The following is a 15221-nucleotide window of genomic DNA, read 5'->3' as shown; positions in this document are numbered from 1 at the left end:
AGAGGCTCAGGAATCCAGGCTAAGCGGCCCTGGCTTGCCTAGGCTTCTGGAGAGGGCTGGGATTTAGAGTGGCCGCGCACCCCAACCTGTGACACTATGGGCCTCCGCCTGGTCAAGCAGCACAGCTCGATCAGGCTGAACCTAAGCAGCGTCCCACAGCCGCAAATGTAACCTCTGAACAGAAAGCAAAGCGATCTCCTGGGAAGGGGACGCTGCTGGTTTTCGAAATAGGCTGCTAACACTTTCGCTCGGTTTTCCCACTGTCATTCGGGTTTACTCGAAACGCACCACCATAAATCCCCCCAGTTTCTGTCCCCAGCACAGTTCAGACACCGGTCGAAATCCTTTCTACAACCATGACTCCAAGCCTCCCTACTCGGATACTTTGAGCCATCCAGATTCCATTCGGAGCGCAGATCTTTAAGGAAAAGTCGGTACCAAAGGAAGCCCAAGCAAGGGATCAGGCCGTCACTCCTAGAAATCCCGCACCACAAAGGGGTCCCTTCTCTTCCCTTGTCATTCAGATAACTTTTCGCACATCAAATCCCCAAACACTCGCAGAGAACAGCTTTCATTTCAGAAGCAGCAAACACGGTGGGTTAGGTGCAATTCAATACTGGCCACATCCACACTCAACGGCTGGCCCAAGAAGGCAGACGCCAGGCACACTGACGCCCCCGACCTCCTTAGCACAGCTACTTGGAAGTAAGCAAGCGCCACTGACTACTATGACACCGGATTGCGGCCTGACAAAGCTCCTCTCTCAGCTACTTGGAAGTAAACAAGCGCCACTGACTACTATGACACCGGATTGCGGCCTAACAAAGCTCCTCTCTCGGACAAAAGAAGGGGTAGCTACATCACCTCTTACTCCTACCAACTGCGTGGCTTAGGGAGATAACTCAGAAGGCATTCGGCATCGCCCCTCAATGCTTCGCTTTCCAGCAGAAACCAGTTCCAGAGCAACCCGTGCTCTGTAAATGTGAAATCCTACACCTTCCTTGCCTCCTCCTCCTCCCCAGACTCACCCCAATACATCCTCTCGCCTTTACACACTCAAGACGGCACCACCGTGAAATAGAAGAAGAGTCACTTACTGTTCTGCATGGTGGACTGATGGAGCAAGATCCCACGTGGCTGCCTTACAGTAGTCTGTGAGTGACAAAACAGGCATTAATCAGCGGGTGGAAAACCTACTGGTGGGGACGTTCATCTTTCCAAGGCAGCAACCCTTCTACTGACACTGTGGCTTCCCGATTGATTCTAACATTTCATACACAGTTTTACACACACACACACACACACACACACACACACACACACACACACACACACACACACACACACACACACACCCCTTTTGAGTTTGCTCATATGATATATATTATATATAATATAGATTATATATATAGATCATATGAGCAAACTCAAAAGGTGAAGTGCAATAGTACAGTTTGTTTTTCCTGTTAAGGCAGCACATGGGCTTGCAAGTGAGATCGGGGCTTCTCAACTTCCAAGTGAAATGTGCTTCAAGACAGCTGTGTCAGGATTCTCCTGATTAGCCAGAGGAAAAAGAAACTTTAAACTTGCCTGATTTATGAGTGGCTTCTCCTCTCCTACAGTGTAACGACTGGCACATCTGCGTAGCAGTAGTTAAAGTCTTCCCTCTAGGATTAAAAATAAAAATAATAAAATATGGGATTTTAAAAAATCATGCCCACGTCATAGGTCCGACTTACAGCTTGCCAGAGTGGGAGATTTGCAATTCAAAAGATTCTTTACATCTCTAAAAAAAAAAAAAGGAGTCAGAAGTGTCCGGCTTCGAAGTGTGCCTACTGCAAATCTTAAGAGTTCTGATCTGTGACACTTTTTTGTGTCTGTATTTACCAACAGAAGGTCGACTTTTTAAATTATGATTTCATTTTAATTTGCCGAAGTGAGCGTCAGTGCATCCATCCCCTTGTCTAGGGCTGCACTTTGGGGGCTCATGAATCTTTTCTTTGAAAACGGACAGAGAACAGAGGGTGTTGACGCTTTTGGAGTGGGGGCAGCGGTGGGACATCTTTCAAGATCGCTTATGAGCAAATCAAAATCTGTTGCACTTTTATAAAAAAAATGTTTGCAGTTACTTCACTCTTTTGATTCTGAGGGCTGATGATTCCTTCAGCGGTCCTACCAACCCCAGCACTTCTTTCGAAGGGGGGGAGGTGGAGAAGAGAAATCCACTTATTGTGATTAACTTCTTTTTTGGTCTTTAGATCTTCCCCTTTTTCACTGTACTGTGACACACGCTGTCTACCTCGCCTCAGTGCTTTAAAAAGTAAGACCAGGAGGGGGTGAGAACCGTTCAACAAAGCCTACAGAAGGCGAACAATGCCTTCCATTTTACTCCCCTACCCAAACCCGGAGCGCAAGACCCCGGCCAGCCTCCTCCTGAACTGGCGGCGCGGCTTCCAACACAACCTACCAACAACCCTCCAATTTACAAAGATCAGGAAAACAAGCCCCCTTCAGTAGGCCCAGCCTGGACGAACGCCTGGGCAGCCCCAAATTCAGCCCTGGGGTGGGGGTGGGGGTTCATTTCAAGCACTCTTTAACAGAGAAAAACAAAAAAAGGTTCTGCTGTTCTTGGCGCAGAGGTGTTTTTATTTATTTAATCCCAGCTTTTTTAAAAAAAAGTTTCTCAGTTTAGCAGGGGGGAAATAGAAAAGTAATTTCTCGTTATAAATATCAGGAGGTAATTATGTTACTGGTGTGAGTTGTTAGGGGTTGTAAAAAGATACAACAGCACAGTGGGGTGCTCAATTGGGGTGAGACAATTACAATAAAGAACCTATTCAAGAGGTTTTGCTTTTTTTTAAAAAAAAGAAGGTGGGGGGAGGAGAGCGCGAGAGATAGAAGAGGAAAAATAATGAAATAGTGGCAGCCTTCATTTTCTTCTCCCCCATTCTCTTTCTTTTCTTTCTAAAAGCTAAAAACTCCTTTTCTTTCTTTTCCCTTCTCGGACTATAATGAATAATAATTTTACTCTGTTCACATAAAAGGGGCAGCAGAGGCACCTTCCCCGGTTCCAGAGCGAATGTGGCCTGATTTTTAAGGACATTTGAAAGCCATCTTCGTTGCTTAAAAAAAAAAAACCCGAAACCGAACAAGGACTTCCCGTGGTAAGTACGGACCAAGCAGGAGCCTAAGGTTCCCTGGAATCGGCGCCACATCTGCCCGCTTACGCGAGAAACCCGTCCGCCAAGAGGCAGGGCCCCGGCCCTTGTCCTCCCTGCCAGCCTCGGGTTCTTACCCGAGAAATCCCACTTCAGATTCAAAGAGCGGATACGAGAAAAGCAAATGAACGCAAGTGGCCCCTTTCCCCCATCTCTCTCCTTTCTTGGGTCCCCTCCAATTCCGTCCTGAGTGTTTGTGGGAATGAATTGCGTGGGGGAGGGGAGTTTATGAGGAGAAAGGAGTTTGAATTGGAAAAGGGAGCAACGCTGACTTCCAAAATCACCAACAAAAACGGCCCTTCTCCCCACAGCCCACCTGGGAGCATTAGGACGCCGCCGTTTCCCCTCGTTTCTCACTGTATTAATACTCTCACAAACAAGGAAAGGGAAACGCAGAAGGTCTCCCCACGGCCCGCCCCGGCCTAATCTGCAAATCGCTTTTGAAATCTCAAAATCTGGATCTAATCTGATCTCGTGTTTGGATTTGGATTTCGGCTTCCCCCTCCCTTGCAAACATAATGAGCCATTAAGATGACAAACGTTTACAATCCTGGACCAAATACGGAAAAGATAAAGGCTAATCCACTGGCGTGGAGACATTTTCAAAGGTCAGCAGCTATTAAAAAAAATTATTGCCGAAGACCACGATTATTATTTCAGGCCTATAAAGTCGCCGGCCTCCAGCCGTCTCCAGTGGCTCAAGTCTACTGAAGTCGCTGCCCCGCCAACTGGAACCGCTCTGGAAACTTTCGGAAGACGCCTGGCTGAAGGGGACACCACGCTGGAAACCTCAGCAACTACCGGCTGGGTTTTTCGCTCGCTCTGCTTTCTGGGAATCCGGCAGAACAAGCAGAAGTTTATTGCTGCTTAAGCGATGGGATGCGTGGCCCAAGCCTAAGTAAGATTACTCAGGAGTATGTCTCAATGGAAATAAGCGTGCATGGGATCTCAGTCTACGGTGGAGAAAGTCCGGAAAGCGGTGTATGTGAGAGAGCGGTGTTCAGGGGGAGACTTTACCGGGGTCTCAACTTTGCACTGATTTCTTTAGGCAGTCTTGAGAAACAGATTTAAAAAAAACCCTCGCAAACATTTTGAAAATGCAGGCCTCTGTTTCTACCTTGAAAAACAAAACAAAGGGCCGAAATAGCTCTTCAAGAGCTTGTTGGCAAAGAGTCTTAGTCTCAGGTAGCCCACAACTCCAGCCCTTGGGCGCGCAAAACCGAAACTCCAGAGCAGTGAAAAGTTTTGCGAGTCACGGGGAAGTGGGAGAGAGAAGGTTTTTCTTTTTCCTTTTCAAGAAGGCCGGTTTGCACTTTTCTCAGGGTGGTGCTGGAGTGGGGAAATTGCGCTCATTCACAGTCTGGCGGTGAACAACTTTGGGGAGCTCCCTTTGCCATTTGATTGGGAGTGACAGTCTTTCAGTTCGGCTCAGACCTTCGTGCATACAACTAGGGAGACCCGACTTGGCCTAAAATGCGACACACACACCCCCACACCAAACTTCACAGCAGCTCAAAGCCAAAAGACAAGCAGAAAGAAGTCAAGGGGTGGGGGTGGGGGTGGGGTGGGGGGACTCAACAAGGCGTTAAGAAAGCAACTGGCCCAGAAGCACCAGGAGCTACACAACCGCTCGGAACCCCCCTCCCCGCCACCCAAATCTCTCCGCGGGACCCAAGAGGGAGTTTTGTGCTCGGTGCGTGTGGGCGTGCAGGTGCCTTACACCTCGCCCTTTGCCAGCCTTTCCGCTTGGCCTAGCCAGCCCAGAGGGCAGGCTGCAGCTCTGCTGTTGCTGCCATTGGCTTCCAAGACGAAAGTGGGGGAGGGAAGCGTGAAAGGGGGCCGGAGGGGAAAGAGACCAAGTTTGAGACCTTTGGGGCCGGCCTTTTCCCTTGGGAAGCCAAGCCGGACTGTCAGGAGTCGCTAAATGTGGGCGAGAGGGAAGGGGGCGGGAGAGCCAGAGACCGGCCTCAATATGAAAATGAAAGGGAGGGAAGGGGGGGGGAGGGAGGGAGGAGAAGCAGGCCGGAGACTCACCTTTCGGAGGCATCCTGTCTTCTTGTCAAAGCTGCTGTCAATAGTTGGCCAAAGCGGCCCTGATGGGAAATGATGGTGCCTTAAAAAGGGTTGCCAGGAAAAGAGTTTCCCTCCACTGAAGCTGCCGGTTGGGTGATCTTGAGTTCCTGGGAAGGAGACAGAGATTGACAATAAAATGGGCTGTCACTGCCTGGCGAGGGAGGACGCCGGAGCCGGGGAGCGGGCGCGGGAGCGGAGGCAGCGCGCACCTCGGCAGCGCAGGGCTGGTTCAAGGGTGCGGCGGCGGCGGCGGCGGCGGCGGGGCTCTGCCGGGCCTGCCCTGCTGTCCACTGGCCCATTAGGCCAGGCTGACCTCTGCCATCCTGGCGCAGCCCCGCACTTCCTCCTCCCTCCTGAGCCTGGACCAGAGCGGGAACTGAGGCTGAGCCGGGGCTGGCTTTTCAAACCCACTAATCACTCCACGCATGCAAATGCGCCGCTCGCTCCCACACAAAATATTGCTTTATGCAAAGCGACGGCGGGGCCTCCCGGCTGCCGATTGGATGCTCGCGCGCACTGCCGGGCTCAATTGGCCCAGTCGTTTGAATATGAATGCGCTGGCTGGGCTCCCTCTCCCCCCCGCTCGCCCGCCCCCCCACTCCTCCTCGCTTAGATTCTCCCCCCTCCCCCGCCTTGCCCCGGGTTCGTCTCCGCTCATCCCGCTTCTCAAATCGGAGGCTTCGGGACACGAGAGCAGCCGGGCCGTCCCCTTCGCGGCGGGCACAATGCGCTGCTGAGCGGCTGGGGCTCCCGAAAGGCAAGGATCGGGACCGGCTGGAACTTTTGGGCAAATGGAATGGCCGAAGAACCTCCAGCCCGAAGGCCGGCTCCGCTCTGCTCTCTCTCTCTCCCCCCTCCCCTTCCCCAAGTTAGGGCCTGGAGTAAATAAATAACGTGGCTTGGAAAACGAGTGCCCTTTTCTTTCCAAGGCGCTCGAGGTTTCTGGAGGCGGATGGGGGGGAGGGGGGAGAGGAGAGAATAGCGCACCATTTGCATTTAAACAGTCCGCTCCCTCCAGACAATGGAAATAAGGGGAAAAAAATAACATTCAAATGGTAACGACATAAATATTTGGGAGACAGGCGCTTTGTCAAGTGGGAAGCGCCCGGAGGTAGTGAAGTCCACAGTTGGGTGTATGGGGATGCTTACCCCTCCCGCTCCTTTTAATTTCTTCCACTTCTGCTCTCCAAATGGGGATGGAAAAAGAGAAGCCGGGCTGTCCCTCTCTCTCTCTCTCTCTCTCTCTCTCTCTCTCTCTCCAGAGCCTGGAAAGTGCCGAGCAAACACACCATTTACTTTGTGTCTTGAGGGCTCTCGTGAAAGGCCCTGGAGAGTCCTTGCCCAAACACTTCCCAACTTCTCCCACGTGCCGTTTGTTGACTGAGAGCTGTTGTAGTTTCTCGCTGGCTCTTGCAGGCGCGACCAGGAGGGGTGGAAAGGGGAATGGTGGGAGGGCTCCAAATATCTCCAAACTCCAAGAGCCGGCTGGGGTGGGGGGTGGCTGCGTGTTGCTCGCCCCTCGTCAGCCCATTGAGGCCCCTGGGCGCATTTCTCCCCTTCCCCTCCCCGCCCTTCCGCTGCCAGAGAAATCAAGGGCCGAAGGCAAGTCAATGACTGGGCCGCTCTGACCACACACCACCACCACCACCACCAGTTCATTTGTTGAATGGCGGAGTATTAAGGCACACCTCAGTACACTCCAAAGCAACCCCTCCGTGCCTGCATTTAAGGCGACGCTGGCAGCACCAGTTGGAGCTCAGGGTGTCCCGTGGGTTTGTGGCGAGGGGGTCTGAGAGGAGGGGGAGAGGGGAGAAGATGAACTTCCACTTACACACTCACCCCCCCCCCACCCGAGAGCGTAGAAATGCGGGGGGGGGGCAGCGAGGGGCAGGCCGACGGGGGTGGGGCCCGAACGCGCCCAGCATAAAATGAAGTCGTCGCCCCGCATACACTTGACTTCTCTTGACATGTGAAAAGTGCTAAAAGTCAGAGCTCATCAATAAAGTCGCTGGCGCCTGAATGCGGGCCCTGACAACCATTTGCATTCTTCCCCAAAGTACAATGAGGAGACAAACGACTCTGCCAAGGCGTTTGCCTGGGAGTGAAAGGACGCCTCCATGGGAGCGGGAGAAGGGGCGGCCGGGCCGTCAGGCGTTGGCATCTCCCGCCCGCCCGGCCGAGAAGCCACCGCGGAGCACCAAATGGGCTCTTCAGAGACTCCCGGGCCAGGCCTTCGGGAGGGAGCCAGGCCTCTCCTCCGGTCCCCGGTCCTCTCCTCCGGTCCCCGGTCCTCTCCCTGCCTCCTGCCTCCGGCCTCCTCCCGCAGGGGCCATTTCGCCTGCAGGCTAGGACTGGGCTTCTCTGGGGCTTGTTTTGGACGGTGGGGAGGGGGACGATTGAGAAGAGGAGGGGGCGGGAGAACTGGAATCGGGCTAGGGGAGGGGGACCAGGAGTTCCTCCTCGGGTTCTTCTTTTTCGACTACTTTCGTTTCAGACTGGGGGGGGGGAGGCGGCGGCGGCACGGAGGGAGGGGGCGGGGGCGAAGGGGACTTGGCAGGCCTTCTGAGGACTGGAAGGCTGGGAACTTTCTTCTGCCAGCCGCCCCTAGGATGACGGGGTGTGCAGTGGCGTCCCCTTCTGGGTCACCTTGCCCCGATCCCGAACTGGTTTTTTTTGCCCCCCCCCCCACCGTGGTCGCCTTTGGGGGTGGGGTACGGCTTACCCCGGCCACTTCAGATGACCGAGGGGTGGGGGAGGAGAGCTCCGCTTGGCTGGCCCAAGTATTTCCCTTTGACAATGGCTCAGGCCTGCGGCAGGCAGCGCTTCCTCCTCCAAGCTGGCCATCTTATCTCGATTCCATTTTAGTTGGGGCTGAATAGAGAGCCGGGGGATAAAAAGTTGGGGATTGGAGAGACTTCTGGGGGGACTTCCCTCAAGGTAGGTCTGATGCTCCAGGTGCCTGTGGGTGTTGTGGCTGGATTTGCCCCCCCTCCCTGCCCCACCGATAAATTTAAACTCGGCTAAACCCCGCGACCTTTCTCTCTTCCCATACTCCACCCCATCATCCGCCCCAAATCTCTGCCTAAGACTGCAGCGTGGCTCCCTTTGGATTTCTTGGAAATTTTGCAGCTGGATTCAGGAGCCTGCACGATCCCAGAGCCTGGTAGAGAGATCAGCACAGAAAGACAGCATGGATCACCAGGCTTTTTCCCAAAGAGTTGCCGCTGCGGGAAACTTTATCGAATGGCCTTGAAAAGACGCGGCTCCTTCTGCTAAGCGCTTTGCCAAATTGACAGCAACACCCACCCCCACCCCCTTCAAAAACGCATCTTCCAAACCTCATTAAAAATCGCAAACAAAAACAATATGGAGGCTGGAATTTTTTAAAAGTTCCTTTAGATTTGTATAATTTGTTTAACAACACCAATAATATTTTTAGGCCCTCTCTTCTTGTCCTCTGGAAACCCAATGAATCTTGGGTTTTCCTTCTTGCCCAGCCTACGCATTTTAATTTTTTTCCCCCAAGAAGCGAAAAAGAAAGATAGAAAGGACGGGGAGAAGGTTCCTTTTGACCAAATCTTCAGGCAAGCATCATTTTTACAACCATTCAATTAGCCCTTCTTTGGATTAGCACCTTCTTATGCTTCGCCTCCAGAATAAAGAAGCCCTAATCTTGTTGCTACTTTCCCCGAGGGCAGACTGGGCTTTGCGCCCTCCCCCAAATTGCTGGGCTTTTTTTTTAACTGGAAGAAAAATAATAAGGGGAGGGAAACGGTGAATAATCTGACGTCATGCCAGAGATGGGGACGGAAGGGGAGAGGAAGCAGGTCTGGGAAGGAGGGATTTGGGTGCCTCGGTCTCCTGCGGCTCTTTCTGGACGGACGGGCGAAGGAGCCGCAGAAGAGAAGGCAAAAGTTGCATTGCGGTGGGGGTGCAACGAGGGGGGAAGGGAGCCTTATATTAAAAATGTTCATGTGTGAAAGATTGGGAAAGGCGTGTATAAGGTGGGGCGGGAGTGAGAAAGGAAAATGGAATGTGTGTGAAAAAGAGGGGAGGGAGGCGAGAAGCGGGTGGGGGTGGGACAGCGAGCCGTGCAAAAGTGTGTGCGTTAAAGAGAGGGGGGATGGGACGGGGGGGGGCAGGTCGAGAGAGTGTAAAAATGTGGGTGTGAGACAGGAGCTTGGAATGTGTCCGGAGGGAGGGAGGGAGAGGGGCGGGCCAGAGGGACAGGCTGCCATCCGAGGCGCACTGACAGGGGAGGAAGTCCCCTGCAATTGAGCCAGAGGCTGGCTGGGAATGTGCTGGAAGGGAAGAAAGCCGGTTGACTTTCTGGGATTGGGGCGGGATGGGGAGCTGGAGGATAGCTTTGCACTTGTAAAAAGGAGAGAAAGTTCACGTGTCTGTTGGTGAGTGTACGGGGGGGGGGCACGTCCTTTTGAGCCGGAGCTTCTCCCTTCCCCCACCAGGGGCCGAGCAAGTTCCTCCAAGGGAACCTTGCCTGCAACGAGCCTGGCGCCTTTGAAACCTTACCTGCTCTCAAAGGCAGGCTGGCCGGGCCCAATGGAGAACCCACTGCCAGGACGCCAGTTTACTTCGGTGGCGCTCAGGTTACCAATGCGGAAAGTGGTGGCAGGTGGGGGGTTGGGTGAAACTCCTCTGGCCCTCGCCCTTTTCTATACTTTCTGATCAGTTGCCTGCCTCTCCCTTTGACCCTGAACAAGAAGGGGGGTAAAGGAGGCAGGTTCCGCTCTGCTCTCTCCTTTCATGGCTCCTGGCAAGGACGAGCACAACTCGATGGAGCCCGAGGTGGGCACTGGAGAAGAAGAAGAAGTGGACGCGGACGCGGGGGATGGCAGAGGTTCCAGTCTTGGCAGCCACTTGGCCTGGGGGCTGGTGCTCAGCGGTGCGGGGAAGAGCTCTTTTCCTCCCTGCCCAGGAAGAAGCGTCTGGATGGCAAATGCCTGCGAGTCCCCGAAGCTGGCATCTCAGGGGTCGGAGGGGCTTCGACAGCGCTTGGGCCTTGAAAGGCAAGAGCCTGAGGCCGTCTGCTTGAGTCTGGCCGGCTCTCTGGCAAGCTTCCCCGTGGGCCTTGATCAGCAGAAGCCTGCCTGGGATGGCATCCGGAGCCCTTGCTGGACCGGACCGGACCGGCTCTTCGTACAACAACAGAGTCCACCCGAGCCCAAACCAAAGGGACTCTCGGAGCGACCCGAAGCTTCCGTGGGCCAGAGTCCACTTCGACGGGCACACGGTGTGTTATTTGGAAACTGAGCGCCAACAGAGGATCAACCGGCTTCAAGCGGACTCTGGGCCAAGAAAGCTTCTGCCTCAATCCTAAGCAGGCCTACTCAGAGGGAGACTCTGGTGTGAGGCTTCCTTACTCCCAAGAAAGGTACACTTAGTCTGGGAGCAGCCGAGAGATTCTCCACTGTTCTAATCGCAATAATGGACTCAGGTTTGGTTAATCAGAAATGAATGTCTGGTTGTTTAGCAGGAACCAAGACAAAAATCAAAGAGAATTTCAGCAACCCTGGCTTCCATCGCACCGGCGCCTCGCCCCCAAGTGCTGCCCTGTGCAAATTGGGTGACCGAACTGGGGTACATACAGAAATCTCATGTCCGGCGGGTGCATTGATCAGTTTTGCCTTTCGAATGCAACTTTGACTGTCATTTCCAGCAACTGGAACACTGGGGCACTGAATATCCATTCACGAGGGAGAAATTACTAGGGGATGGGTGGGGTGGAGAATTAATCGTGAAGAAAGAGGGTTATCTGGCCTCTATTATATTTAGAAGCAGCACCCCTCCCCCTTCTGCTTTACCCCTGGGAAACCAAAAGGAGGGCATTTCACTAGTAACCCCTTCTAGTTCGGATCCATTCCTTTGGTCTCAGAGAACCCCGTTTGCCAGAGGGACCCCGCCGCCTTCCTGCCTCGGTCCCTCAGATCCCAGGCAGGGGGACCGCGTCGCCTCCTTGTATTAATATTGGACTGCCAGCTACCTTTTTTAATACTCAGAAAAATGCTTAAAGTCCTCTTGTCCAGTCCAGTCTCCAACTGCAGAGACACACAAACCCTGACGTTTTAGACGACATTGCCTTTGCCTTCCGGACACCGAATGCCGTGTTGGATATGCAGAAAGAGCGCTTGAAACCTCTAATGCACCGGACACGGAGTTAAGAGAGGCTTTGGCGAGTTTAGAAACAATCTGTGAAAAGTTTGGAATCCGTTTAGCCGCTTTCGGGTGGAGCGCTTTGCACGATGGAGCAACCTTTTGTGTGTAAGGATTTAAAGAGAAGGGGTGGGGGGAGGGGGGGAAGGAATCGCCCTTTGGACTCTGAAATGGAAATATCAATCATCTCCTCACCCCCAGGTTTGAATTTTTATAGAGGTGAGGGCTGCAAATGCACTTACGGAAAAGTATTTCCCAAAAGTGCGGGTGGGGGTGGGGAATCACCAGCAAAGCGCATCCTGACGGGCTTTTAAAGCGCCATTGATTGGGACAAGCTGTTCAAAACCCCAGAAACAGTTAATCTGCCTGTTAATCAAGGCACTAAGGAGCTCAATGCGAGTTTTATTAGCGACTGGAGAACACAGCGGCAGAAAGGATCAAAAGACTCTACCCCTTGATATTTGTCAAACCAGCCTCCCCCCAAAATATATTTTCAATTACAGAGCAATTCTTAGCTTATCATCACCGCCTAACAGAAACACGCAGATGGTCCCCCGAAGGCTGCCAGGAGCGGCTGCAGCAGAAACAGAAAGGGGGCTTCTGAGGCAGTCACCGGCAGCAGGAACTTCATTTCTTTCTTTCTTTTAAAAAAATGATGGCGAAAAGAATTTCACCCCAAAGCCAAAACAGCATGATTATGTTCGGATTCTATTTCCCATTTCGAATTTCGGTGAGCAAAGCAACCCCTGGAGACACAGCCGGTAGCAGCGTACAGATTGTCTTGACTCTTTCCTTTCTTCCCCTCTTTCTCTGTGCCGGTTCGGAAATGGAATTCTTCTACTGTAAACAGAAATAATTGGCCGGGATTTGTTCTCTTGTTGTCCCCGCTGTCTTTCCAGTTTTTAAACAGACAAACAAGTCGCCTTGGGAAAAGTTTTTCTTTCCTTAAGGGAATGCTACGGTCCCACGAGCCGAGTTTCAATTAAGGTAAAGGTGGGGAAATAATATTCCGCCTGCGAAAATCAACATTTTGATCTTGTCGTTTTTAATGCGAAGCGATGGCGCTGGATTGTCAGCGAGATACGCAGAGAAAAGACGATGTGGTCAGAGGTAATTATGTCACAGCTTTTTCTCATCGTGACAGCTGGATAAACACAATCTCCAATAAACATCTCTAATTAGGGAGGAGGACTTGGGATGCTGGGTGTTTGATTTATTACTCGGCAAGAATGTCCATTTACCGGGGGAGATTAGAGTGGACCTTTTTTGGGGGGGAGGGGTGCCAAAGCACCTTAAGGGATTTGGGGAGCGGAGCTGATGGGCTGGGGAAGACACCCTTACCGCTTGCTGCAGGAGAGTGAATGGAAGAGAAAGAGGAGGGGGAAACGCCATTCTCCTGCTAATCCTTTCTTTTCCCAATTAAACAACAAAAAAAAGGGGGGGGGAGGATTAATCTAGATTCAGAAGTACGATTTTTACCTGTTGTGGGCTGCGCTTGTAAACATACTTGCCCGTCCCTTCCGCCCAGTTAGATTTACTCTCATGTAAATATAGCCGAGAGTTCAGCCTTGCTTTTCGGCTTCCTCTTTGCAAACCCGAGCCTATGTTTACTTGCAAGTAAGTCAAACAGAAATGGGACTTTCTTCCCGGAAAGGAAACGTGAAAAGTGGAGGCAGTTGCACTCCCACCGGGCAATATTTCTCCTCCTTCCGGCTTCGAGGGAGAGAGAAGAAAGTTTGTCCCCTGGATATTCCCCTGCACTTTTGTGCGCTGCCAGGAGTCCGTTCTAGCAGCTGGTCTCCATCGAAAAGAAAACCATTTAATTTCGATTGAAAAGCAGGTTAAACTGGGATATTAAATCATCACATATTTCTCCACAGCAAAAAGGTATCAACTCTACCCGACAGAAAACACGCTCCAGCTAAGCCCACCTTCCCCTCCATCTTTTTCTACACCAGAGAGGCATCAGGATGCACGCTCCAGTTTTCTCCGCAGTTTTCATTTACTCGGAAACCACCCTTCCTACTTCCTGGGCGCTCTTACTTGCTTCCCAATGTGTTTAGAATGGGGGGGGGGTGTCAGTTTCACTTCAACAGGATGCCAGTGGTAGGCCCTTCAGCTCAAGTGGCTTGTGGATCGGGCTCTTAAAAAGGAGGCGCTTCGGAATGCGGCTTCCTAATTTCCCGCACAGCAGCAGCACCAACCGGCCAGCGGCTCTGAAGCATCCTCTGCTTGCCAGAGACTTTCCTGTTCTTGGCCGCCTGGGAATGCCCCGAAGGTGGCGTCCAAAGAGACACTGGCCCTTGGCTCGCAGAAGCACAACAGACGCAGCACTGGCAGGACTGGCACAGGATCTGCCAGGCTGGCCAGGTCAAGCTGCCAAGCTGTCCCGAGCACGTGTCTGAAGAAAGAGGTAGGGGCCGGTTGGGAATGGGGCGCAGATTCCCAAAGGTTCCCGCGGGCTTGTTTAGCTTTGTTTGGCTCCTGCTTGGAAGCTGCGGGTCCTTTAAACCGCCGGGGAGTCCAGCGTGTGCTGGATGTGACGGAGCCCAGTGTAATCCGAAGCCCCCTTTCGTTCTACCTCAGTGGGAATCGTTAATTATTAGGTCTTCCTAAGGAAAGCTCAAATCACACGGTCTGGGGATTGAAAATGCGACCCAAGTATGCGAGCCGCATTCTTTCCTTTCTGCCCGAACGGCGGAGCGCCCAATCAAGTGTGGAGACCCGGGGCTAGTTCAAGGATCAGCTTCTCGCCCCAGCTCCCCACCCCCACCCTCCTAAACCGGGGCCAGCGAGCGCACGAACTCCAGCTCATGTTTCCAAACAACGCGCCTCAGTTGTCCAAGCTGGAAATGTCACCGCTTCCCCCGTCGACCACTCCAGTCTCCCAAGCTCGAGTCCCTCTGCCCTTCCCACCTGTTGTCGTGCAGCGTTTTCTACACGCTTCCACTCCGCCGCTACAGAAAAGTGACCCTGCTACACCCCAGCAAATAAAACTTCACAGAGTTGCTCGACCCAAATATCTCCCTCTCAGCCTTGAGGGAAACCAGTCGCAACGGAGCACCAAAGAGGAGGAAGAAGAAGCCAGCGCGCGCGAGCGAAAAAAAGAAGAAAGAAAATCAGAATCCAAAAGAGACAGGAACTTCGAAAGACAATTGCGGAGGCAATAGTTTTAGATGAAATTCGGTAGCTTTCCAAAGAGCCGGATAAAGAGGATCAAATGTTTACCTGTTCGGAGGAGAGCAGGCAGTGGCGCATGATCCGAGGATTCCCAATTCCGCCTCTGAGAGTCGGTAGCTGGCAGGTTTGATCGCCAATTCCTACATGAGAATCTGCCACACAGTTTAAATGTCAATGACAATGGGGGGAAAAAGGGTGCCGGGCTTTGCACTAACTTTCCCTTAATATCAGCGCCGGCTCCTCCCTCCTTGGCTGGACTGCCCCTCTGACGTCACCGGGGACGGTAGTTAGAGCTGAGCTAATAAGAAATGTTCGACAGCAGAGAGCACGTCGGGCCCGGGTTGGGCCTCTTTCCCAGGGCCCGCAGAAAGGCACTTAGGCGATAGACACGTGCAGGGGAAACGTTCCAGATTTGCGCTCCTCTGTCTGTCCGTCCGCACATCTGTCGATCTATTATTACATGAGGCCCAATAAATCGCACTATGAAAGCGTCTCAATTGCTCCAAAAGTCAGTCATATGTCAAGCATTTCTCACACAGCATCTGTCAGGTTCGTGGGGGGGGGGGGGGGAGGGAGGTG

The 15221-nt window shown here is 52.7% G+C and overlaps 1 protein-coding gene across 10 annotated transcripts in view; it reads right to left on the bottom strand.

The window, feature by feature from the left end:
* PAX6 (paired box 6) overlaps positions 1-14846 on the bottom strand; it is a 41307-nt gene extending 26461 nt beyond the window's left edge. For 7 of the 10 annotated variants that reach the window (XM_048486536.1, XM_048486539.1, XM_048486543.1 and 4 more), the window contains exons 1-4: positions 5501-5711; positions 5253-5398; positions 1591-1667; positions 1098-1152 (exon numbers count right to left, since the gene is read on the bottom strand). In XM_048486536.1, the coding sequence (XP_048342493.1) occupies positions 1098-1107 (10 nt within the window). In that variant the 5' untranslated portion in view covers positions 1108-1152; positions 1591-1667; positions 5253-5398; positions 5501-5711. Of the gene's footprint in view, positions 1-1097; positions 1153-1590; positions 1668-5252; positions 5399-5500; positions 5712-6440; positions 6557-14690 lie in introns of those variants that run through there. The other 3 variants (XM_048486538.1, XM_048486537.1, XM_048486545.1) reach the window with 3 other exon arrangements.
* Between the last annotated feature and the right edge of the window lie 375 nt (positions 14847-15221).

Source organism: Sphaerodactylus townsendi, linkage group LG02, assembly GCF_021028975.2.
Source record: "Sphaerodactylus townsendi isolate TG3544 linkage group LG02, MPM_Stown_v2.3, whole genome shotgun sequence".
Classification (NCBI taxonomy): Eukaryota; Metazoa; Chordata; class Lepidosauria; order Squamata; family Sphaerodactylidae; genus Sphaerodactylus; species Sphaerodactylus townsendi.
The sequence above is the reverse complement of the archived record's forward strand: the minus strand, read 5'-3'. Positions and strand labels throughout refer to the sequence as shown.